This window comes from Portunus trituberculatus, chromosome 41 (genome assembly GCF_017591435.1).
Source record: "Portunus trituberculatus isolate SZX2019 chromosome 41, ASM1759143v1, whole genome shotgun sequence".
Taxonomy (NCBI): Eukaryota; Metazoa; Arthropoda; class Malacostraca; order Decapoda; family Portunidae; genus Portunus; species Portunus trituberculatus.
The window spans coordinates 27,548,228-27,571,749 of NC_059295.1; the positions used below are offsets into that span (position 1 = coordinate 27,548,228).

Below are 23,522 nucleotides of genomic sequence, written 5' to 3' on the forward strand. Positions count from 1 at the left end.
CGGATATTTCTGTCGAAAGAAATGACTTGATATTCAAGTGAACTGACGTGGCAGTACACTACTTAGTGACATACCAAAGGCAGCTAAACAGTGGCGGGGCTCGGAGCCTCAACTCGATCCCACGATCATCACAGTACCAGCCTAGCCATTCATCCTTCGCTCCTCCGCCACACAGCTTCCCCACACCACTGAACCACCACGGACACCACCATTACTGGGACACTCAGTGAGGGGACGGTGTTGTTTCAGTTGAGTGAGCGGACCCCCTTGACGAGGCGGATCAGGATGACTGGACTCACGGGAGTGGACCGGCGGCCCCTCGTGGACCTGCTGGCGATGATATTCGGCGTGGGCGCGTGGGTGGCCATCAACGGGATGTGGGTTGAGCTGCCTCTGCTGGTGTTACACCTGCCCGAAGGCTGGAACCTGCCCTCCTACCTCTCCGTCATCATTCAGGTAACGAGTACTGTTTTAATGCTCCACGCTTTGATTTCCATAGTCTTGTTCACAATGTTCATGTCCAGTGTGTAATGCTTTCTTGTTCATTTAGGTGGCCAACATAGGACCCATCGCGTACTCCATCTTGAGGAGTTTACGGCCCGGCCTGCGTCCCGCTAAAGTTGTGTACGGGTTACTGGCCCTCGGCAGCCTCGCTTCCCTCCTGCTGGCGCTGCTGTGGCACAAAACTTCCTGGATTCACGGGGTGGAGCACTCCACTGCCCTGCTGTCCTTCGTGTTCTTGCTGGCGTTCGTCGACTGTACATCCTCAGTACTCTTCCTGCCTTACATGGCCGTCTGGCGAGAGATTTACCTGTCATCGTACCTGGTGGGGGAAGGCCTGTCAGGGCTGCTGCCGGCACTCATGGCCTTGATACAAGGAGTGGGAGGGAACGCCAAGTGTGAAAATATCACTATGTTCAACGAGACCTCCGGGTTGAACTACACTCAGCTAGAGCCCGTGACTCTGAACCCAAGATTTTCCGTCACTGGATTCTTCTTCTTCCTGATGGCGATGATGGTGGCGAGCAGCGCGGCGTTCACCCTGCTGGAACACCTGCCCAGCCTCAGGAGTGAGCGGGCAGGCTCGCCCTCGCCAAACAACAGTGTAGAAGCGCTGGAGACCTCCCACTCCAACACGCAGCTCATGACCAACTACGGCGGCGTGAACAAAATGACAGGAAACATGACTCCTTCCGTGTATTGGCTCATGCTGGCGGGACAGGCGTGGGCTTGCAGCCTCACCAATGGCGTCCTTCCGTCAATCCAATCCTTCTCCTGCGGCGCCTACGGGAACGTGGCCTTCCACCTCGCCGTGACTCTCTCCGCCCTGGCCAACCCCGTTGCGGCACTCATGACGCTGATGCTTCCGCGCTGCAAGAGGTGGCTCTGACGCTCATGGGATTTGTGGGGTCCCTCCTTGCTGCCTACATCTTGGCCACCGCAGTCCTCAGCCCTCACCCCCCACTCATGGGCACCACCGCGGGCGAGGCCCTTGTGGTAAGTGTACATTAAGTGTCTCAATGAATGCAGGTGATGGGTGCTTTGTATTCTCTTTTGTACTGAAAGGAAAGCTTTAGGTTTCAGCAAGGCTCGTGCGGCAGCAATCCTGTGACACGTGATGTTAGTATTCAGATCCTCATGGCCTAAATTAGATTTCGGTTCACGACAGTTCCTCTTGTCGCCTGACCGGCGTCACATGACCTGGCTAGTGCTTTATCTCAGAGCAAATAAATTCCTTGCATGACCTCAGCACAACGTTCACCACTCACTGCCAGCCTTGTGCAGCTCGTGCTCAAAAACACCTCACGTCTTCTGTAATTATTGTTGTGTAAATGATCAGGCAACATCACAACAGTCACCGTGCATTTACATGGAGAACACAGACTTTTCCCCACACTGACCTTGCCTCTCTGCGTCACTGTGGGGAAGGCAAGAGGCGGCTGTTGCACCACCGCCGCGGGGCATCGCCGCTCAGTGATGTGTGACAAGAGGCAGTGATCAACGCTCACCAGAGATGCCTAGTTTACTATTATGCCGATGTGACTTTTCACTTTATATGCCAAATCAGATAATAGTCACCAGTCCGCGCCGCCACCACTTCTCTAACAGCCTCCTGACAATCACTCGTCGCAGTGGCGATGGCAGCGCCAGAGAAGCGAGACATGACTATTCCTCGCCGCTGCCCCAGAGATGAACACACCTCGCCCCGATTTCACGTTCTTTCATCAGCAATACTTCAGAGATCATCAGCCGGGTCTTAGATTGCTTCTTTTCCCATTAATGATGTAGAATTCTCGTAAAAGTGGTGGTAGGAGGAGGAGGAGGAGGAGGAGGAGGAGGAGGAGGAGGAGGAGGAGGAGGAGGAGAAGGAGGGGGAGTAGGAGGAGGAGGGTGGGCAGTGGAGGGACAGCGGGGTGGTGCGGCGTAATATATAATAGAAACCAGATGTAGTTTAGTTGGTGGTCACTTTCCCTTTCCAAGACAGAGGTCACGCAGCCGTTGACCCGAAACCCTGAATTAGAGACATAACGAAGGAGAGGACATCCGAGGAGGAGCGGTTCTTAGAAAGAGAGAGAGAGAGAGAGAGAGAGAGAGAGAGAGAGAGAGAGAGAGAGAGCATGTGTTAGTAAATGAAAATATGCAAGCGTGCGAGTGAGTATACATTAATAGATCAACTCCTTCAGTACTGGGACACATTTTTACCTCGAGATTTGTGCACGATTAGCCCATTTTATTGACATTGAGAAGGGTCTATGGAGGTCAGAAGATTAAAGGTCAGAGTCTTCACTATTTCAATTCCCCATTTAAGTTTCTGAAACTGTATAAAATCACCAAATAGTAAGGAGAATGAATGCGGAAACGCGTCATAGTATTGAGGGGGTTACGAGTGATGTGTGTGTGTGAGTGAGAAGATGAATCAAAGTATCTAATAACCGTAAGTCACACTGCGAACTTCCTCCTGTTCACTTCAGTGTTATAACTCACTCCACCTCTTCACTACTGGTGCGCTTTTTTACCACGAGTTTTGGGTATGATTAGACGATTTTATTTATATTAGGAAGGGTCTATGGTGGTCAGAAGATTAATGCACATGGTGGTCAAAAGATTAATGCACAGTCTTTACTATTTTGATCCCCACATAAGTTTCTGAAGCTGTGCAAAATCGGCGAGTGGTGAGCAGAATAAATATGAAAACACGTCTTGGAACAGAAGCGCCACGACATCTGACTCTTTTTATTCCGATTATCACAAGATTTTATTCAAATGTAGATTAGACTTATCCTTCTGAAAGCGTTCAAAGTCATCTCTGTCTGCTAATCTCTTTAGTGTCTTGTCTGAGTAATGACTGAGATTACATGAAGTCTTAAAAAATGCCTCGTGTACTGAAAAGAGTTGATAATCTAACGGTCATATGAAGAAGGTCTCTCTCATACTTTACTGCTTTTCTGAACGCTCTCCTCACACTGTATACCACGAAGAAAGTCAAGCACCTAACTGTAAAGGTCTAACTGTAAATTTACCTCTTCTTTCAAAGCTCCATGAGAACTCAACACTAACTCCATTACCGAGTCTCTTCCATTCGTCTATCATCCTATTTTAGAACTAATAACTCCTCCTATTTTAAATTAATGTTACCCTTGTTACATCTATACCACTTAGTCTTTTATCAGATACTGTCTTAATTTACGTCTTTCTGAGGTATATAAATTCAACGTGTCAATGTCCTTTTGTAACGAATTCCATTCAAGCCATGGATAATTTTAGTAGAGTTCTCATGGGGTGATAATTTAGATCGATGGAACAGAAGACTTGTTGAATATCCACAGTGATCACCAAAACACCGCAAGACACCTATAGTCAAACGAGTCATGGCAAGACACCGGAACTACTCACGCAAGCTTGGAAAGGATATGCAGTAATTAACCCAACAATATCATCACACTCCCATAAAGCGACAACACAAACAACACATGAGGAAATGAATGTCACTAGTCAACAGACCTTGGGGTACAGGAAGACCTTGGCGTCCACCGCGGCGTGAGGCAACCACTGGCAGGGGAGACGGAGTAAATATCTTCCTTAATCAGTAGTGCGCCGTCATACCGCTCTTCCTCATTCGTCTCCGCGCGCCTCCATCAACCACACTGACATTCCTCTTTAGGTCTAGTTCAGAAAGGCTTTGCTGTCACTACGTCTATTTTCAAACGTCACAGAGATAATAAGTCGGCTTCTCTAGAGTGTTTCCCCTGATCATAATGAAGAAATCTACTTATGTCGCTTGAAATACAGAAATACCGTAAAAAATCCATGTAGCTTTTAGTAGAGGCTTTTGAATGAAGTGGTGAGACGCAGATGTCCTTCAAAACATGAGATCGAGGACTATGGGTTGTCTGATCCGAGTTTACGTCAAGCACACGCCGCCACAAAGCCAAAAATACACATGCGTAGGTCTAAATCAGCTTCCCGCGACAGACTGGTGGCTGGCGGGACTCACTGCTTCGTCCAGTTCACGTTTCGAAACTTCTGTCGAGACTTTGAGCAGATTCGGTTTTCACTTATCAAAGGGGCGCGTTACCACTGACCGAGATAAATATTTGGTTGTTTTATTTATTTCTCTTGCTAACTTTCTCATTCTAGTCAGTAATGATTGCGGTCTGCCTTGTCTTAAGTCCTTGCTCGACTTACTTTATCTGCTGTGCTGTCTGTTTCTGCTGTTGTAATTTGTGGTGTTTCTAGCGCATACTGTAGAAAATTTGTGATTATCTAACCGCACATTCACAGCTTTAAGTTCCAAGTCTCTCTCTTTCTCTCTCAAGACGATCATAATAAGGGTCTCATGTATACTCTATTCACGTATTAAGCGTATTTACGTATTACAGCCGCTAAATATCAGGACAAACGATCGACTTCCTATTTATTACAAAAGCTTCTTCATCACTTCCTAATCAGTTTCTCTGCTTGCATGTCTTTCCTTAATCTCTTACTTTTAGCCTCTACTCTCTCTCTCTCTCTCTCTCTGCTGTGTAATGAGAGGGAGCTAAAGTACTGCTCTCGTGTGTCTGGCCATCAGCGCATGCCAGGTCAGGTTCCTCGGCCCCGTTCTTCCCCCTCGACACCCTCTTGGCAGCGTGTGTGGCCCTAATGTGCCTCGTGAGTCTTTCCTCTTACAACATACTGCCTGTGTAGCCTCCCCTCCTTAGCGTACTGTGGCCCGTATTGTGAAACGCTTTACTCTCTCACCATCACTGTTTTCCAAAGGCTCCAGTTGAAGATACTCGTGTTTTTAAGAGAGAGAGAACACGACTCAACTATATCTCCCTCCTGTCCCGGATTTAAAACATGAATTGGTCTCTATATGTCTCCCTCCCTCTCGTCCCTCCTTCCTTCCTTCCTTCCTTCCTCCATCCCTTCTTTCCTCCACATCCTCCTCCTTTCCCTCCCGCTCCTCTTCCTTCTTTTTTTCTTTCCCTTCCTTTTCAAATGAGCAGTGGTAGGAATGGTAGAAGAAGAGAGTAGTAGTAGTAGTAGTAGCTGTACTAGTAGTAGTAATAGTAGTAGTAATGATAGAGTAGCAAGATTTCTAGTGTATTAAAAAGGAGAAACTGTTTTGAGAATCCGGTTAGTCGTCTCTGTGGGCGTGGAAAATTGTCATAGTGATAGAGGAAGGCGAGTTTGTAGGCATTGCTTCTGCTGTCCCATTTTCTTTCCCATGGTGTGCCTATGTGATTGTCGAGTTAGTGTTCCGTTGTTCATCTCTCAGGGCGTGTTGTTTACGGCCATTATGATGAGGTGTTTGTTCTTTATTGTTATTGCTTTGCTTGGTATAAACTTTGAGTGGGGTGCAGAATTGCTTGGCTAAGATAAGGTTGTATTGTTTCTGTCTGCCTGTCTCTCTCTCTCTCTCTCTCTCTCTCTCTCTCTCTCTCTCTCTCTCTCTCTCTCTCTCTCTCTCTCTCTCTCTCAGTATCGTGCGTGGCTTACGATACCCTTACTTTGGGAATCAGGCTCCGCTGCATTACTGACCTCACCACCCCCTTTATATCACCACCATCACCACCATTGTTGTAAGGCATTCCACCCCCTTCCCCAACTCTCCTCATCCTCCCCTCCCTCCCACTCTCTCCTCCTCCAGTCCACCCTCACTGTCTCTATTCTCCCCTTCCCTCCACCTCCTGCCTCACACTCTTCATTCTCCCCCTCCCTCCAACCCCTCCTCCGTTCCTCACCCTCCTCCCTCACTCTCTCTCTTTCTCTCTCCATTCTGTCCCTCCCTCCCTCTCTCTCCTCCTCCTTGCACTCACACACCCATTCCGTCACCTCTTATGGTCGGAGTCACGGTCTCCAGCACGTGAGGAACCACGAAAACACTCGCTACTTACGGAAGGTTGACTTAAAATGATTCCCCGGCACGACTGTAGGGTAGAAAGTAACGGGTGGGGGGGAAGTAACATGAAAAGTAATGGCAAAGAATTAACAAGGGAAAAAAAAGTAACGAGAGAAGAATTAACAGGATAAAAGAGTGATTAGCGCAAAATACAGAACGCTTGTGTTTTTATTTTTCTAACCTATCTCAACTTAACCTAACCTAACCACTGCTATTTTCATTTTCCTAATTATAATTACTACTTTTACTTTTTATTTCTGGATACTTCCTTTCCTAGCATCTCAGACACGTGTTTTGTTCTCGTTGAGTGAAGGGGCATATTCTGTGGCTCGGATTCTCAAACCCTTCTGTGTTTCACCTCCACTATTTCAACTTTATTTAAATTTACACGAGTTTTCAAAGGTGTTTTTACAGGTTTAGAGGCAGAGTGACAAGATTTCCTCATTATCAACTGGAGAAATACTCTTGAAAACCTCGCTAGTCATTTCTGTGGCCTTGGAAAACAGTCCTGGTGAGAGAGCAAAGCAACAGATATGAAACACTTCTCCGCCTCATCCTCATGCACTACTACTACTTTCAAAAGCCTCCAGTAGAAGTGCCATTGGTTTTTAAGGGTATTCTTACGGTTCTAGTGACAGATAACTAAGATTTCTATACTTGCAATGTTCTTTCGAAACACGCTTTAGGACCCGACAAACCCTCTCTTTGGTTTCTGAAAATGGTAATGTATTCATTCTCTCTCTCTCTCTCTCTCTCTCTCTCTCTCTCTCTCTCTCTCTCTCTCTCTCTCTCTCTCTCTCTCAATTGCGAGTGATTCTCTTTGTCTCCTCAAGCAAAACAATTACATTTTCTGTCCTGATTTAGTCCCACCTATGATAATCTATGGTAGTAGTAGTAGTAGTGGTAGTAGTAGTAGTAGTAGTAGTAGTAGTAGTAGTAGTAGTAGTAGTAGTAGTAGTAGTAGTAGCAATTGTTGTATTATCATTATTATTATTATTATTATTATTATTATTATTATTATTATTATTATTATTATTATTATTATTATTATTATTAGCAGCAGCAGTAGTAGTAGTAGTAGTAGTAGTAGTAGTAGTAGTAGTAGTAGTAGTAGTAGTAGTAGTAGTAGTAGTAGTAGTAGTAGTAACAGTAGTAGTAGTAGTAGTAGTAGTAGTAGTAGTAGTAGTAGTAGTAGTAGTAGTAGTAACAGTAGTAGTAGTAGTAGTAGTAGTAGTAGTAGTAGTAGTAGTAGTAGTAGTAGTTGTAATCTTTAGGATTATCTTCAAAGGCCACACAGATGATTAGTCAAATTTCTCATGGGGTTCTTTCCCGCTGACAGTGCCGAGTCATTGTTAAAACTATCACTACTGGAATCATGAAAACACCCTTGAAACCACCACCACCACCACCACCACCACCACCACCACCACCCAATACCACCTCCTCCTCAATTACCTCCTACTAGAGCCTGTTGAAACGAAATAAGACGCTGACAAGTTTGAGATTGGCATGGCTGTATAGGACGAGCTGGCCACGTCCTTGCGACTGCTCTCTTTCTCCTGATGACTTTCACAATGGTTCCTCGTATTCATTGTCCACACCCCACAATTAAAATCCGGGTGACGCAACAGTGGCTTAAAGGGTCTTCCGTGACGCAGCTTTCCTCACTTCACGGTAAAGCAATCTGTTGTTATAGGAAAGTTTTGTTGTAAGATGTTCAACTCGCGGAAAAAAAAAGTAAGAAATTAAAAAGATAACTCGGGATTGCATTCTCAGATGTTTCAACGTCTTATACTACTTTCGATATGTCTTTAACGTAGATGCTGTTTATTTATTTTTCAATGGTGTTTCTACGTAATGACAATTGAGAAAATATTTTGAGACATTAATGGGAAAACAAGCACTCGCGAAAATCTAAATTTATTAGTTGTTAGTTGTTATTTTTAGAGTGCTTTTATGATTTTAGTGACAATTTAGCAAGGATATCTATGAAAGCCATCTATGAAAAAAAGAAACTAGAAACCGCGTTTGTATTAGAAGTTGTGTGAAATTTTAGTGGTGTTTTATTACACTAAAAACAATTTAGCAAAGATTCTGAGCCACAACTATGAAAACCTCGGCGAATCATTTTTTGTGGCTTTTCAAATATTCCCTCTCAGGAGAAAAAATAAATAAACACAAAGTAATTAAACTTTTGCATAAATTAAGATTCACAGCTCATGTTCATCGTAGAAAAGCGAAAGTGACTGACTGAATGATTAGATTGTTGGCACCGTAACAACTGGTTCATTTGGCACTGAGATGAGCAGCGCTGTGCCTTCACGTGTGCCAAGGCCAGCCAAGCAGTGAGTGGTCGTGTGTCAGCAACTTCATCCTCTCGTGACTGTAATAGTGATGGGTGGCGTCTGCTGCAATCAAGCACGGGCATGGCACCATTGTTGTTGCCATCACCAAGACACGGGGTACAATTTGGTGGCCATGTGGTTCCTATTTAAAGTTCTTCATCCTGGTTATGTGGAAAGACCTCTCTCTCTCTCTCTCTCTCTCTCTCTCTCTCTCTCTCTCTCTCTCTCTCTCTCTCTCTCTCTCTCTCTCTCTCTCTCTCTCTCTCTCTGCCACCGGGAATCATGCGGCGTTACATTAATCCTATCATGGCATTTTCTTTTTCTTGAAATGCTCTCCTTTGTTGTTCACGTCCTTTTCATATTTTTTTTTCTATCTTCGTATATTTAAGAGTGTTTGATGCGAGCAATGTTTGGCTTACTCATTCAATGCTTCAATGGTTCACACCCTTTTAACAATCGTCTGACTTCGGCTCGTTTCTTTAAAAAATCTAGAATTGTGTATGTGAACTTATTCGTCACGTATTTGTTCTCCATGTCCTCTCAGCAATATTCTGATCGGTGTGTGTTCCAAAAGGAGTCCATTTTCATATGATATCTTTGTATGTATGTATGCGTCGGGGGCAGTTCCTTCATACTCTCTCTCTCTCTCTCTCTCTCTCTCTCTCTCTTTGTGCGTCACTCAATTGGTGTCACGTGACTGGCCTTACGGAACGGTTTGGGGCGTGGGTCTCGCGCCGCCTGCCCGGGTCACGTGGGGCCTGCAGGTGATATAACGTGTCGGGATGGTGTCTGGGTGCATCACAACTTACCTAACGCCTAGGGCATGCCACCCAACCAAGCCTCGTGCCCCGCCTCTCACGGGTCACACACACACACACACACACACACACACACACACACACGTTTTGCAAGTTCGGCTCTTCCGCAAAGATAAAACGGTATGATTCAGAAACGAAATCACTGAAAGAATGTAAATAGATAAGATAACACAAAAAAATCAATAAAACCCAATACTGACGATAGAAAAACAAAATGATAGATAGATAGATAGATAAATAGATAGATAGATAGAAACATACATAAATGGATGGCTGGATAAATTAATGAATAGATAGACAGATAGATATTTAAGTAGGGCTGTTCAAACTGAGTAGTCTTCAATGCCTCAAAAACCCTGTGACTTTAGTGGGCCTTTTTCTAACTTTCTGAGGGCCTTGGTCAGTGTCCCTCGTACATGAAAGAGAAAGAGAAGTAAATTATAAAACGCTTTTTACCATCACCATCACAAGTCTTGGGCTGAAAAAAAGTACTTACCTTTTCTTTCCCTCTTGCAGGTGTTGTCGTGGGTGCTCTTCACGGGACTCATGAGCTATGTGAGGGTGGAGATCGCTAACCAGATGCGGGAGGAAGGGCAGAGTGCGTTGTTCTGGTGTGGCGCCGTGACACAGGTGGGCTCCGCCATTGGTGCTGTCGTCATGTTTGTGCTGGTTAACATGTACTTCTTCTTCACGCCCTACATACCGTGTTGAGGGCCTGCCGCCAATCCACTGTACATTGCATGCTAGAAGTGTATGCTTTATATCAGGAAGATTCCTCCACAATGCAATTATGTTATTTTAGTGTGTGTGTGTGTGTGTGTGTGTGTGTGTGTGTGTGTGTGTGTGTGTGTATGTTGTCTCGGCACGAATCATGTGCGTGCGTTGAGTGTACAAGTGAACTAACTGAGGCTAATATTACACATATATGTGTAATATTATGTATATATATGTACGTATGTATGTATGTATGTAAGTAGGTACGAGTAGTTATGTTGGTACTCTGTATAGGTACCAGATTTATATTTAAGCTATATTTATGTTGCAATATAGTTATTATATCCTTTATATTTTATTAAGAATAAAATATTCTATACATATCAATGATGTTTGTCCTCCTGCAACTTCTCCTCCTCCTTCTACTACTACTGCTACTACTACTACTACTACTACTACTACTACTACTACCACTACTACTACTACTAATAATAATAATGCTACCACTACTACTACTACCACTACTTCTACCACTACTACTACTACTACTACTACTACTACTACTACTACTACTACTACTACTACTACTATTATTACTACTACTACTACTACCTTTACTACTACTGCCTTTACTGATGTTAATCCTCCTCCTCCTCCTCCTCTTCCTCCTCCTGCTGCTGCTTTTCCTGTTTCTGACAAGTGGTTTCTCTTGTCTACCTTCCTCGCCTCCCCATTTTCCTGGAGCAGTATTTGAATGGATCCAGTCAACCTCAGCAAAGAAGAAAAGGACAGAGTTTCACCATGGAAGACTGAAAATACACCCATGAAAGGCATTTCTAGACGGACAGAGCTACATGTGATAGTGACTGCCTTGTTTTCTCTCTCTTCTTCCCTCTCTCTCTCTCTCTCTCTCTCTCTCTCTCTCTCTCTCTCTCTCTCTCTCTCTCTCTCTCATTATTGTTATTATTATTATTATTATTATTATTATTATTATTATTATTATTATTATTATTATTATTATTATTTTTATTGTTGTTATTATTATTATTATTATTATCTTTATTGTAGCAGCAGCAGTAGTAGTAGTAGTAGTAGTAGTAGTAGTAGTAGTAGTAGTAGTAGTATCAGCAGCAGCAGAAGCAGCAGCAGTAGTAACCTCCCTGTGGTGGGAACTCGAGGGTTACGTCAGAGGAATCCCACCACAGTATTCCTTATGCGTCGTGAAAGGCGACTCCAAGGGGCAGTGAGGGGACTGGCAACCCCGCCTCTGTATTTTTCCCCCCCAATGAGACAGGCGGGAGAGAAGTGGCGACCCTCCCTCATGAACACGCTTGTCTTGCCTGGCTTCCTTAAATGGATATCTCAGTCTGGTATGCAAGCAGGTTATTGTTATCATTATTTCTACCCTTGTTATCCTCCTCTTTGCAAAGGTAGAACATAAGAACATAATGCAAGCTGTGTTCTCCTATCATCCTCATAAATCTGTCTAATACGGTTCTAAAATTTCCTAATTTCTCAGCATTAACAACCTGATGATGTGATTTTTTAACTATGCACTGAATTGGTCTGGGTTTCTCCACTCAAAATATGAAATAAAAACATAAATTTCTTTAAAGAATGGCTTTAAAATCTCCTCTAGCCCATTAGTTTCCGTGAAAAGCCCACATGGTATAAAAAAAAATACGTGGTGAATAAAGACCACCTATTCAACTTCAACATTGATGCTTTCTCCATCACCCATCACTCCTTTCATCACAGGTCCCGTCATTCACTCACTCACTTCATACTTCCACCCTCAGTCGGTTCTTGATCCCCATCTTCATCCCATGATTCACTCACTCACTCACCCACTCAGTCATCCACTCACTCACCCACTCACTCACTCACTCCCTCACTCACCCACTCACTCACTCACTCACTCAAACACGCACACAGACTGTCTTTTGACCATCAACCAATTTTTCCACATTCAGCCAAAACTTCACCGAGATATATTTTTTAATTCATGTGAGTTAGGAAATGGGGAGCCAAGGTAGTCGTTTGCGCGTGGAGGCGAGGCTGATCCAGGTGGGCGAGGGCGGGGTGGACACTGTGAGGTTGTCCCGCCCCCGCTCAGCTGGTTGCTGCGGCTGGGGGAGGCGCACCATAGCCTCCTTCACCTTCCGGGGAGGAGCCGAGGGGGGGACCAAGCCCCTCGTGTCGGAGAAGGTGGCCAGCCTGAAGGTGGGCAGGCTGGCCACCAAAGATCCGCAGACACCCATCAGGGTCGAATGCCTGGCAGGAGACGAGACTGTCTTCTGCCAGGAAATGACCCTGAACTACCTCCTGGCAGGGCTGAGGAGGACGAGCAGGGCGGTGGGGCGTAACGCCGTCCTGGTCCTCTGCCTGGTCAGGGGGCAGGGTGTCCTCGGGGGGCTGGGAAAAGGCTGCCCAATACTCTTTTGCAATGGCAAGAGAGTGGGCAGCCCAGGGTCCCCCAAGAAGGAACAGGCCGTGCCTGTCCCAGAGGCGGGGCAGGAGACCGGCCCCGTCTCAGAGGCTGGCAGGTGGGGACCAGCCCGGGACAGGAGGCCGGCCACGCCGAGGCTGGGCAGGTGGGGCCCAGCCCGGGACAGGAGGCCGGCCACGCCGAGGCTGGCCAAGTGGGGGCCAGCCCGGGACAGGAGGTCGGCCACGCCGAGGCTGGGCAGGTGGGGCCCAGCCTGGGCAGGAGGCCGGCCACGCCGAGGCTGGCCAGGTGGGGCCAGCCTGGGACAGGAGGCCGGCCACGCCGAGGCTGGGCAGGTGGGGCCCAGCCCGGGTCAGGAGGCCGGCCACGCCGAGGCTGGCCAAGTAGGGGCCAGCCCGGGACAGGAGGCCGGCCACGCCGAGGCTGGGCAGGTGGGGCCCAGCCCGGGACAGGAGGCCGGCCACGCCGAGGCTGGGCAGGTGAGGCCCAGCCCGGTTTCGGACGGCCTGGGCCTGTGGGACTCGGCTCATACCCCGGAAGAGAGGCAGGAGAAGGAGACAGGGGGCGCCGTAACCCCCGCGGTGGACGAGGAAGCACGGCTCGTTCACCGCAGAGTGGGGAGGGGAGAGACAAACCCCTCCCCGCCGCCGCAGCGGGAACCCCGCAGGTCAGGGAAGGCTGGCCAGGGGAGGGTCGGGGCTGGAGGCAGGCTGTCCCTTGATCTGCTGGACAGCCTGCTCTCCATTGGGCACACCCTGACCCTGATCACCCTGGCGTACTCCATCCTGCAGGAGTACTTCCCTGAGTGAGCGGGGCAGCCTGCCCCACAAGGCACACGGCTGCCTTGTGGGGGGGGGGAGGGGAGGGAGGTGGGAGGGTTAGGGGGGGGGGAGGGGAGGAAGGCAGCCGGGAGGGGAGGAGAGCTGCCTTGGGAGGGGGAGGAGGGCAGCCAGGCCAGGCCAGGAGGCTGCCCACGGGAGGGAGGAGGAGGGCAGCCAGGCCAGGCCAAAAGGCTGCCCCGTGGGAGGGAGGAGGGAGGGGTGGCCCAGGCCAGGCCAAAAGGCTGCCCTGTGGGAGGGAGGAGGGAGGGGTGGCCCAGGCCAGGCCAAAAGGCTGCCCCTTGGGAGGGAGGAGGGAGGGGTGGCCCAGGCCAGGCCAAAAGGCTGCCCTGGAGGGAGGAGGAGGGGTGGCCCAGGCCAGGCCAGAAGGCTGCCCTGAGGGAGGGAGGAGGAGGGTGGCCCAGGCCAGGCCAAAGGCTGCCCGTGGGAGGAGGAGGAGGGTGGCCCAGGCCAGGCCAAAAGGCTGCCCTGTGGAGGGAGGAGGGAGGGTGGCCCAGGCCAGGCCAAAAGGCTGCCCGTGGGAGGGAGGAGGAGGGTGGCCCAGGCCAGGCCAGAGGCTGCCCGTGGGAGGAGGAGGAGGAGGGTGGCCCAGGCCAGGCCAGAGGCTGCCCCAGGGAGGGAGGAGGAGGGTGGCCCAGGCCAGGCCAAAAGGCTGCCCGTGGGAGGGAGGAGGAGGGTGGCCCAGGCCAGGCCAGAGGGCTGCCCAAGGGGAGGGAGGAGGAGGGTGGCCCAGGCCAGGCCAGAGGGCTGCCCGTGGGAGGGAGGAGGGAGGGTGGCCCAGGCCAGGCCAGAGGCTGCCCGTGGGAGGGAGGAGGAGGGTGGCCCAGGCCAGGCCAGAGGCTGCCCCAGGGAGGGAGGAGGAGGGTGGCCCAGGCCAGGCCAGAGGGCTGCCCCGTGGGAGGGAGGAGGGAGGGGTGGCCCAGGCCAGGCCAAAGGCTGCCCAAGGGGAGGGAGGAGGAGGGTGGCCCAGGCCAGGCCAAAGGGCTGCCCGTGGGAGGGAGGAGGAGGGGTGGCCCAGGCCAGGCCAGAGGGCTGCCCGTGGGAGGGAGGAGGAGGGTGGCCCAGGCCAGGCCAGAGGGCTGCCCGTGGGAGGGAGGGAGGAGGAGGGTGGCCCAGGCCAGGCCAAAAGGCTGCCCCAAGGAGGGAGGGAGGAGGAGGGTGGCCCAGGCCAGGCCAAAAGGCTGCCCAGGGAGGGAGGAGGAGGGTGGCCCAGGCCAGGCCAAAAGGCTGCCCGTGGGAGGGAGGAGGAGGGTGGCCCAGGCCAGGCCAAAAGGCTGCCCAAGGGAGGGAGGAGGAGGGTGGCCCAGGCCAGGCCAAAAGGCTGCCCCGTGGGAGGGAGGAGGGAGGGGTGGCCCAGGCCAGGCCAAAAGGCTGCCCCGTGGGAGGGAGGAGGGAGGGGTGGCCCAGGCCAGGCCAAAAGGCTGCCCGTGGGAGGGAGGAGGAGGGTGGCCCAGGCCAGGCCAAAAGGCTGCTCCGTGGGAGGGAGGAGGGAGGGGTGGCCCAGGCCAGGCCAAAAGGCTGCCCGTGGGAGGGAGGAGGAAGGGGTGGCCCAGGCCAGGCCAAAAGGCTGCCCCTTGGGAGGGAGGAGGGAGGGGTGGCCCAGGCCAGGCCAAAAGGCTGCTCCGTGGGAGGGAGGAGGGAGGGGTGGCCCAGGCCAGGCCAAAAGGCTGCCCCGTGGGAGGGAGGAGGGAGGGGTGGCCCAGGCCAGGCCAAAAGGCTGCCCGTGGGAGGGAGGAGGAAGGGGTGGCCCAGGCCAGGCCAAAAGGCTGCCCCGTGGGAGGGAGGAGGGAGGGGTGGCCCAGGCCAGGCCAAAAGGCTGCCCGTGGGAGGGAGGAGGAGGGTGGCCCAGGCCAGGCCAAAAGGCTGCCCCGTGGGAGGGAGGAGGGAGGGGTGGCCCAGGCCAGGCCAAAAGGCTGCCCTGAGGGAGGGAGGAGGGAGGGGTGGCCCAGGCCAGGCCAAAAGGCTGCCCCGTGGGAGGGAGGAGGGAGGGGTGGCCCAGGCCAGGCCAAAAGGCTGCCCCGTGGGAGGGAGGAGGGAGGGGTGGCCCAGGCCTGGTCTAGAGGCTGCATTTATCTCGATTTTTTTCTGTCCGTTATTTTGTCTAGATTTTATCTGAATTTCACTGTCTGTAAATATTTCTCTCATATTTTTTTTTTTTTTTTCGTTATTCCTAATCGTTCCCTCCAATTGATCCATCCACCGCGAAGACTGGACAACATTACGGCTGAGGGTGACAGGAAGACACAGACAGGTGTGTTTCACTGAGGGACTGCCACGTGAAGCTATCAAACATCAACCCATCTCTAGAACACGGCACCGGATCCGAGTCTTTCCTAACCCTTAACACATCTCCGACACTCGTGTCCTTGAACTAACCCTTACAGCCTGCCTACCTATCTACCCTTAGCTTTTCCCAAGCCTCCCTCACCCTTAACTCTCACCCTCAACTCATCTTTCCTTGAACTTACCCTTTTCCTTTCCCCTTCACCCTTCACCCCCCCGCTGCCCTTCCCGTCACCTCACTCCAGTGTGTGTGTGTGTGTGTGTGTGTGTGTGTGTGTGTGTCTCTCTCTCTCTCTCTCTCTCTCTCTCTCTCTCTCTCTCTCTCTCTCTCTCTCTCTCTCTCTCTCTCTCTCTCTCTCTCTCTCTATCTATCTATCTATCTATCTTCATATAGAAAGTGAAAGATAAATACAATAAAAGCATCTTCCCCCTCTGTGTGTGTGTGTTTCACTGTTTGATCTGCTGCAGTCTCTGACGAGACAGCCAGACGTTACCCTACGGAACGAGCTCAGAGCTCATTATTTCCGATCTTCGGATAGGCCTGAGACCAGGCACACACCACACACCGGGACAACAAGGTCACAACTCCTCGATTTACATCCCGGACCTACTCACTGCTAGGTGAACACGTGAAAGGAGACACACCCAAATATCTCCACCCGGCTGGGGAATCGAACCCCGGTCCTCTAACTTGTGAAGCCATCGCTCTAACCACTGAGCTACCGAGCGTGTGTGTGGTGTGTGTGTGTGTGTGTGTGTGTGTGTGTGTGTGTGTGTGTGTGTGTGTGTGTGTGTGTGTGTGTGTGTGTGTGTGTGTGTGTGTGTGTGTGTGGTGACGCTCTGATCACGAGGAGGAACCAGGACCAGGAGGGGAGGATGAAGTGGGTGGAGACTAAAGGCTTAGTTTTTTGAGCTGACAGAACCAATCAAAGGGAAACTGAAGCCCTCACGAGGAACTGCTACTGAGAAATTATATGGCCAAGGTTGCAAAGGAGTCATGTGGAGGCGTCTGTAATTGCTGCTTGTGGCTATTTCTCGAGTTAGTAATGTTGAAATGCTGTTAATCTGTCACTAAAATCATAAAAACGCCATGTCATTTCTTTAATCGTTGTCCCTTCTGAGGTATCTTTAAAAATCTATTCTCTTTTGTACCATTCCATCCTGTAAATGCCCAAAAACACTCCATATATTGCTTTAATTGCTGTTAGTGGTTGGAAGTCACAGTATTGAAGGGAGAAACTAAACTAAATATTGCCTCGTTTTCTGCTGCCTGGGAAATATTACATAGAAAACAACCATTTTAAGGATAGACTAAACTAAATACCATCTTCCCCATGTATTGTAAGTATTGTATAGAAATAAAATACTGAAAGGGGAGACTAATGTTGATCAGCAAAGGGAGGAGGAGGAGGAAGAGGGAAGGACGGGGAGTTTGAATTGATGGAAGGAGATGGAGAGAAGGACAAGGAATATAAACTGAGAGAGAGAGAGAGAGAGAGAGAGAGAGAGAGAGAGAGAGAGAGAGAGAGAGAGAGAGAGAGAGAGAGAGAGAGAGAGAGAGAGAGAGAGAGAGAGAGAGAGAGAGAGAGAGAGAGACTTATTTATCAACAGAAAGGCAGATCGATAGTTAGATAGATATATAGATAGATAAAAAAAAAAGTAGATATAGGTAGACAAATAAATAGATGAATAAATAGACCAACAAACCACATAGCTAAAACAAATAGATAGATAGATAAACAAATAGACTCATAGATTTTTTTTTTTTTTTTTGCACACATGAAGCAAGAAAAAAAAAATTAATAAGAACAAACTAATAATATAAATAGAAACTGGACGATATTTTACATTCAACGAGGCCCTATCTCAATAACACGCCTCTGTCTCTAATAACTTCAACCTTACAACACACGCTGCCAAGAACACTGAGAGAAATTTCACCTCATCAAACCATTATTAGCTCACATTCCTATCGCCTCGCTTCTTCCTCCTTCTCCTTCATCTTCCTTCCTTCCTCTCCGTCCCTCCCTCCCTCTCTTTGACTCCTTCCGCGCAATGAGGAAGGGAGGGAGGAAGGCAGACACGGATGGAGGGAAGGAAGGCAGGAGGAAGTGCTGGAGAAAAGGAGGTAAACTACATGTGTGGTGGGGAAGAAAAACAGGGCAAGGAAGACGTATAAGGGGATTAGTAGAGAATGTATACTATAGTGAAAATAAAACAGGAAAGGTGGAGGAGGAGGAGGAGGAGGAGGAGGAATAGGAAGAAGAGGAAGAGGAGGAGGAGGAGGAGACGAAGAGGAGCAGGAGGAGGAGGAGGAGGAGGAGGAGGAGGAGGAGGAGTAAAAGAACAAGATGTAGAAAAACAAGATGAACAACAAGAACTACTACTATTTCTACTCCTCCTCCTCCTCCTCCTCCTCCTCCTACTACTACTACTACTACTACTACAAAACAACAACAACAAAGAGAGAAAAGATGAACAATAAGACATTAGCTGACAAAGAGACAAAAAAAAAAAAAAAAGAAAGAAAACAAAAACTGATGATGATAATTATGCTGGTGGGAATGGTGGTGGTGGTGGTGGTGGTGGTGGTGGCGGGAGTACGGTAGAGGAAGTACACACACACACACACACACACACACACACACACACACACACACGCGGCTAACCCTGATACACTTATGACTCAGGATTTTCTCTCATAAATTCTTTCGTCAGGTAAGGATCCACCACCACCACCACCACCATCACCACCACCACCACCACCACCACCACTACTACCACCACCACCACCACCTCCTAAAACAAGAAGGAAAAAAAAAAAAGAAGGAATAGAAGAAATAAAAGAAGAGAAACAATAACAAGAACAACAACAACAACAGCAACAATAAAAACAACAACAACAATAAGAGTGAATCACTATATAGCATCGACCTTGTCCAATATAACGAAATAGTAGAGGAACAAGGTCTCTCTCTCTCTCTCTCTCTCTCTCTCTCTCTCTCTGAAAATACTAATGAACAAAACCACATCATCAAAATTCAAACAACCACACACTTTGACTCGAGGCTGCCTGTCAATGTACACAAACTATTACTTCTGTTTTTCCCTGCCAGTGTTCTTCTGTTCCTCTGGTTCTGGAGTGCTGGATGGAGCTTGTGCTTTCGTTGGAGTGTGCAGATGTAGACGAGATACCGGAAGAGAGTACAGGTAGCTTGCTTGATAGGTAGTTTTAGAAGGTGATTTTCTTGGTAGAGACTTGCTTTAGCTGAAGCATCGACACACACACACACACACACACACACACACACACACACACACACACACAAAATTTTCATCCTAATACTTCTTCTATGTTATTATGATATGTTCTCTTTATTCTTCTCTTCTCCTCTCTTCTCTCCTTTCCTTCTCTTCTCTCTCCACTTTTCTTTGCCTTTCTTCTCACTTTTCTCCCCCTCTTTTCCCTTTTCTCTTCTCATTTCTTCTCTTCTCTCTTCCCTCCTTTTCTTTTCTTCTCTCCTCTTTCTTTTTCCTTTCTCTTTCCTTGTATCTTGGCTTTTCTCCTCTCTTTTCTATTCTTTTTTCTCTTTACATCAGAGAGAGAGAGAGAGAGAGAGAGAGAGAGAGAGAGAGAGAGAGATACATGCTTGTTGTTTTCTTAAAGGTAGAAAACGCCTATCTTTTTGAAGGGACACTTGTTTAAACCTTTTTACGGCAGAGAAGTTGAAAAAATATTACAGCTTAAGGAACAGAAATTAAACAAAACGGCGTAGGTAGTTTGTCAGAGAAAATGGTCGAGGTGTGGTGAGTGAGGGAGTGTGGGGTGGTGAGGGCACGTAGGAAGAATGAGGAAGGAGACTCTGATTGCATGAATTTCTCTATGACAGCCGGAGGAAATTCATCTGAAGGAAAACAATAAGGAAGAGAAAGACGACTGGATGGTGTCAAGGAAGCACTGATATCACGGAAGGTTAAGCATTATTAGAGAGTGAAAGAAGAGGAGGGTAGAGGAGCGAGTGAAAGAGGGTAGAGGGATTGTTTTTCTTATTGTTTTGTTATGTATGGAAGAGTGAGGGTGGGAGAAAATGGTGATCAAACAGAAACTGGGTATTTTAGATGGTAGTCAGGCGAGCGGTCCGCGTTATTTACCATATAGTTAATTCTCGGTAATAAAGAACGCAGGACAAACTGAAGGACATCTGTTTAGGATTCGCGCGGCCGTGCTTTCCTACGTCGTGGTGAATTATTTATCGTGATTGATTTGATTCCATGTTGTGTTAGTTGATTTGATCTTATTCAATTATTTACTTTTATTCGTTTATTTTCCTTAGAATATAGCAGCACCTCACTGACCTTTGACCGCCACGCTCTCTGCAGCGTCACTGTTCGGTGTGGCCCCTGGCAGACGCGGGGCGTAATGGCAGGGATGGGTTTGTCCACTGGCCCTGGACGGCACCTGTAATCTTGACACTGCACTTCGGCGTTTTGCATACATGCTATACGCACACAAGCGAATGAAATAAGTCCCGCGGATCCTGTCGCGCCTCCATGCTGACACATCATTCCAAACTAGCGAGAGGAAGTTCACAGGAAGGACACGCGCAGCACGGAGACGCAGCCCGACACACGTTGTTAGAGGCGAGAGGCGCCGCCAGTTGCAGAGGTGATGCTTCCCTCCTTATCGCCGGCCAGGCACGAGGCGGTTACCTAAGTGTCGGTCTTGGCCGAGACATTGCGATTTGAGCACCAGTCTCCTTCTCCCTGAGTAGCGCTCTCATCGCTGCTTCCTCGTTTCCATTTAGGTGATTTTGCTCTCGTTAGTATCTTTGGAATTGAGACCTTGGCTGACAAAATGTTTGCTTGCTGTGGCTAACAAAAGACGCCATCCACAAGTTGTTGGGAGGCGAGTGAAGGTTAGCTGCTCCTGAGCATCTTGTATGTGCTGTACATATGATTTAGTAAAGCGTAATTCATTTTCACCACCTCACTTCACTGCTTGAAAGTGTGGATGAAAACTGGGAAGTGGATATAACACACGTGGAAATTGCATCACACAGAAGACCAAAAAGAGGAGGAAGAAGAAGAGGAGGAGGAGGAGGAGGAGGAGGAGGAGGAGGAGGAGGAGGAGGAGGAGAAGGAAAAGTGAGAAGGAAGGAAGGAAGGAAGGAAGGAAGGAGGAAGAGGTTATGTAGGGAAATTTTGCCTACTTAAAACTTTCACTTTTGAGAAACATGGGTGAGAAAAGCCATAATTCTCTTTATTTTATGGTCAACACACACACACACACACACACACACACACACACACACACACACACACACACACACACACACACACACACACATGACGCGGAAGTATACGTACACAGCAACATTACGTAGGTACATAACAAGGGTGGGAGTGAAATACCTCACGTAGTATGAGTATGTGTGTATGTACGTACGTATTTCTTCTCCTGCTGAGGGTTTGACTATAAACCACCTTGTTCCTTCCTGCTGGACCCGGAAACAACACACACACACACACACACACACACACACACACACACACACACACACACACACAATGAAACACCACGCGTGTTTATCGTGATGCCTTGTCGTGCATGGGTTCGTGACGTCATCTGCGTGAATCCTGAGGTCTTCAAAGGCAGCATTGAAGGAGCGGCTTGGCGGGAGCTATGAATTGTGGCAGAAGTGTGACAGGAGAGTAGAGACAGGTAGCTCACTGGTGATAGAAAGCTGGGACTGATAGGAAGGTAGTAGTAGGAAGGCATAGGGAGGTTTGGGGAAGTATCGCATTGGAAGGTAAGATAAGGGTATGGGAAGGAGTTGGGACCGTACTACAGGAATTTGAAGGACAGAATAATGTGTGTGAAGGAAGTCATTGGAGAATAATGAGGCATGGAATGGAAAGTGGGTATGTGGAGCAGAGGAAGTAAGCTGACTGGCTGGCATGGATAGGTGGATGGCCGGGGTGGAGGGACCGGTGGTAGTGATGGTGGTGGTGGTTAAAGTGGTATTGGTGGTGGAATCCCTGGTCTTACCGTGAGCTAGTGAACGAAAAGCTAAGCAACTAATGACGTAAAGCTTCGCCAGGCTTCCCTTTGAACTTTGGATATGGAAGGAAACCCGCATCCAGAGCACTTCCCTCAGCGGCCTTCCTCAGCGGCCGTGGCGACGCGTCTTTGCATTTCGTCCTCTGATACATTTTCCTTCCTTTCCCGAATGTCAACCAGCGTAATGAAGCCCGAGTGCTGTATTTCCGAAGCGCGCCAGTGAGTGAGGAGCGCACTATAGAGTAGAGAGTAAAAAAACACATGGTCAGAATCTTGTGCACGACCCACATTCCTTCCGTTCTGTTTACATTGAAGGTGAACGAAATGTTGTGCAAGATTTTAGTTCGTTTCTCAGAGGCCTGCGTCCTTGGAGGTCGTTCGGTACCTACCAACCCTCCCTCCTTCGCCACCACCACCATCACCACCATCATCACCGCCGCTGCCGCCTCCTTCCGTCTTCCTTCCTCCCCGTGACACGAGTGCGAGTCTTGCGTTATGTTCCCTGCGCCGTGGTAATTGGACTCTCAAGGTAGGCTCAACACGGGTTCAAGTGGCGAGGAACTAATAGCTGTGTGTGTGTGTGTGTGTGTGTGTGTGGCTCACCCAGTTACTTAGGAAGGAAGAAGTGTTGCGGCCAATGTCAATGTGCCTGGAGCGAGGGCGGTTCATCTGTCTGTTTGCTTCCATTTCCTTCCTCGCTGCTCACTTCGCCTCATCTGTTTCACTTCCCTCATTTGCCTTAATATCTTCCTCTTTGATGTGTTTCCTCTTTTGCCTTTTTTTCTTCTTTTTTTTTTATCCTTTCAACTTGTGACCTTTGACTCGCGTGTGTTCCGCTAAACGATTCACATGACTGCGCTTTTCATCCTCTACTCTTTTTTTTATTCCTCTCTCTCTCTCTCTCTCTCTCTCTCTCTCTCTCTCTCTGCTTAACAAATACGTTCTTTCCTCGTGGTGTAAGAGAATAATAATTTTTCTCGGACTTCCGGGTTCTCCGCCGCTCAGAACTTCCTTCCCCCACGGCGACACGACAAGCTTGCACGACGTCCATGTCAGTAATTGCCTCAAGGGGGAAAGAAAAATCAAGGAAGAATTAAAGTTTTTATTACCACCTGAAAAAAAAAGAAAAATGTCTAGCAGGTGATGCGCATGACAGCATGGAATGTAAATAGAGGAAGTTAAAAAGAAAACATGGTATCAGATTTTCATATATGTTTATAGTATTTTTGTCTCTCTTTTCCTGATGGAGACTGTGGCTATGAGGAAGTACTGTGGCTGTTTGTTGATCATTTGGTGTTATTCTCCTGCGTTATCCGACTCACAGACACGCCAGGGAGCACACTACCTCCAGATGTGAGGCGTCTTGACCGTCCAGCCTCCATGTGGGGTCAGTGTCTCCAAGGTGGCCGAGGTGAAAGCTTACGGCAGGTGACGGTCATGAGAACGGGACAAGATAGTGCTTTCATAACTGGTGCTTGCATGTTGCAGGGTAATTGTTGGGGATTTCAACGCTCAAAAGATCGCAATCAGAGGTGAGTCTCTAGATGAGTTATGTATTCTAGAATTGGAGGAATGTTTGATTAAATTTAATCAGTTTATAGTATTTGCAATTTTTCATCTCTAAAAAT

At 48.4% G+C, this 23,522-nt stretch overlaps 1 protein-coding gene across 1 annotated transcript in view; it reads left to right on the forward strand.

Moving 5' to 3' along the window:
* The window catches only part of LOC123516900 (solute carrier family 52, riboflavin transporter, member 3-B-like), a 26,992-nt gene extending 16,347 nt beyond the window's left edge, over window positions 1–10,645 (forward strand). The window contains 4 exon segments of the mRNA XM_045276649.1: window positions 250–456; window positions 551–1,376; window positions 1,379–1,497; window positions 10,065–10,645. Of these exon segments, the coding sequence (XP_045132584.1) occupies window positions 250–456; window positions 551–1,376; window positions 1,379–1,497; window positions 10,065–10,259 (1,347 nt within the window). The 3' untranslated portion in view covers window positions 10,260–10,645.
* The last annotated feature ends 12,877 nt before the right edge of the window (window positions 10,646–23,522 follow it).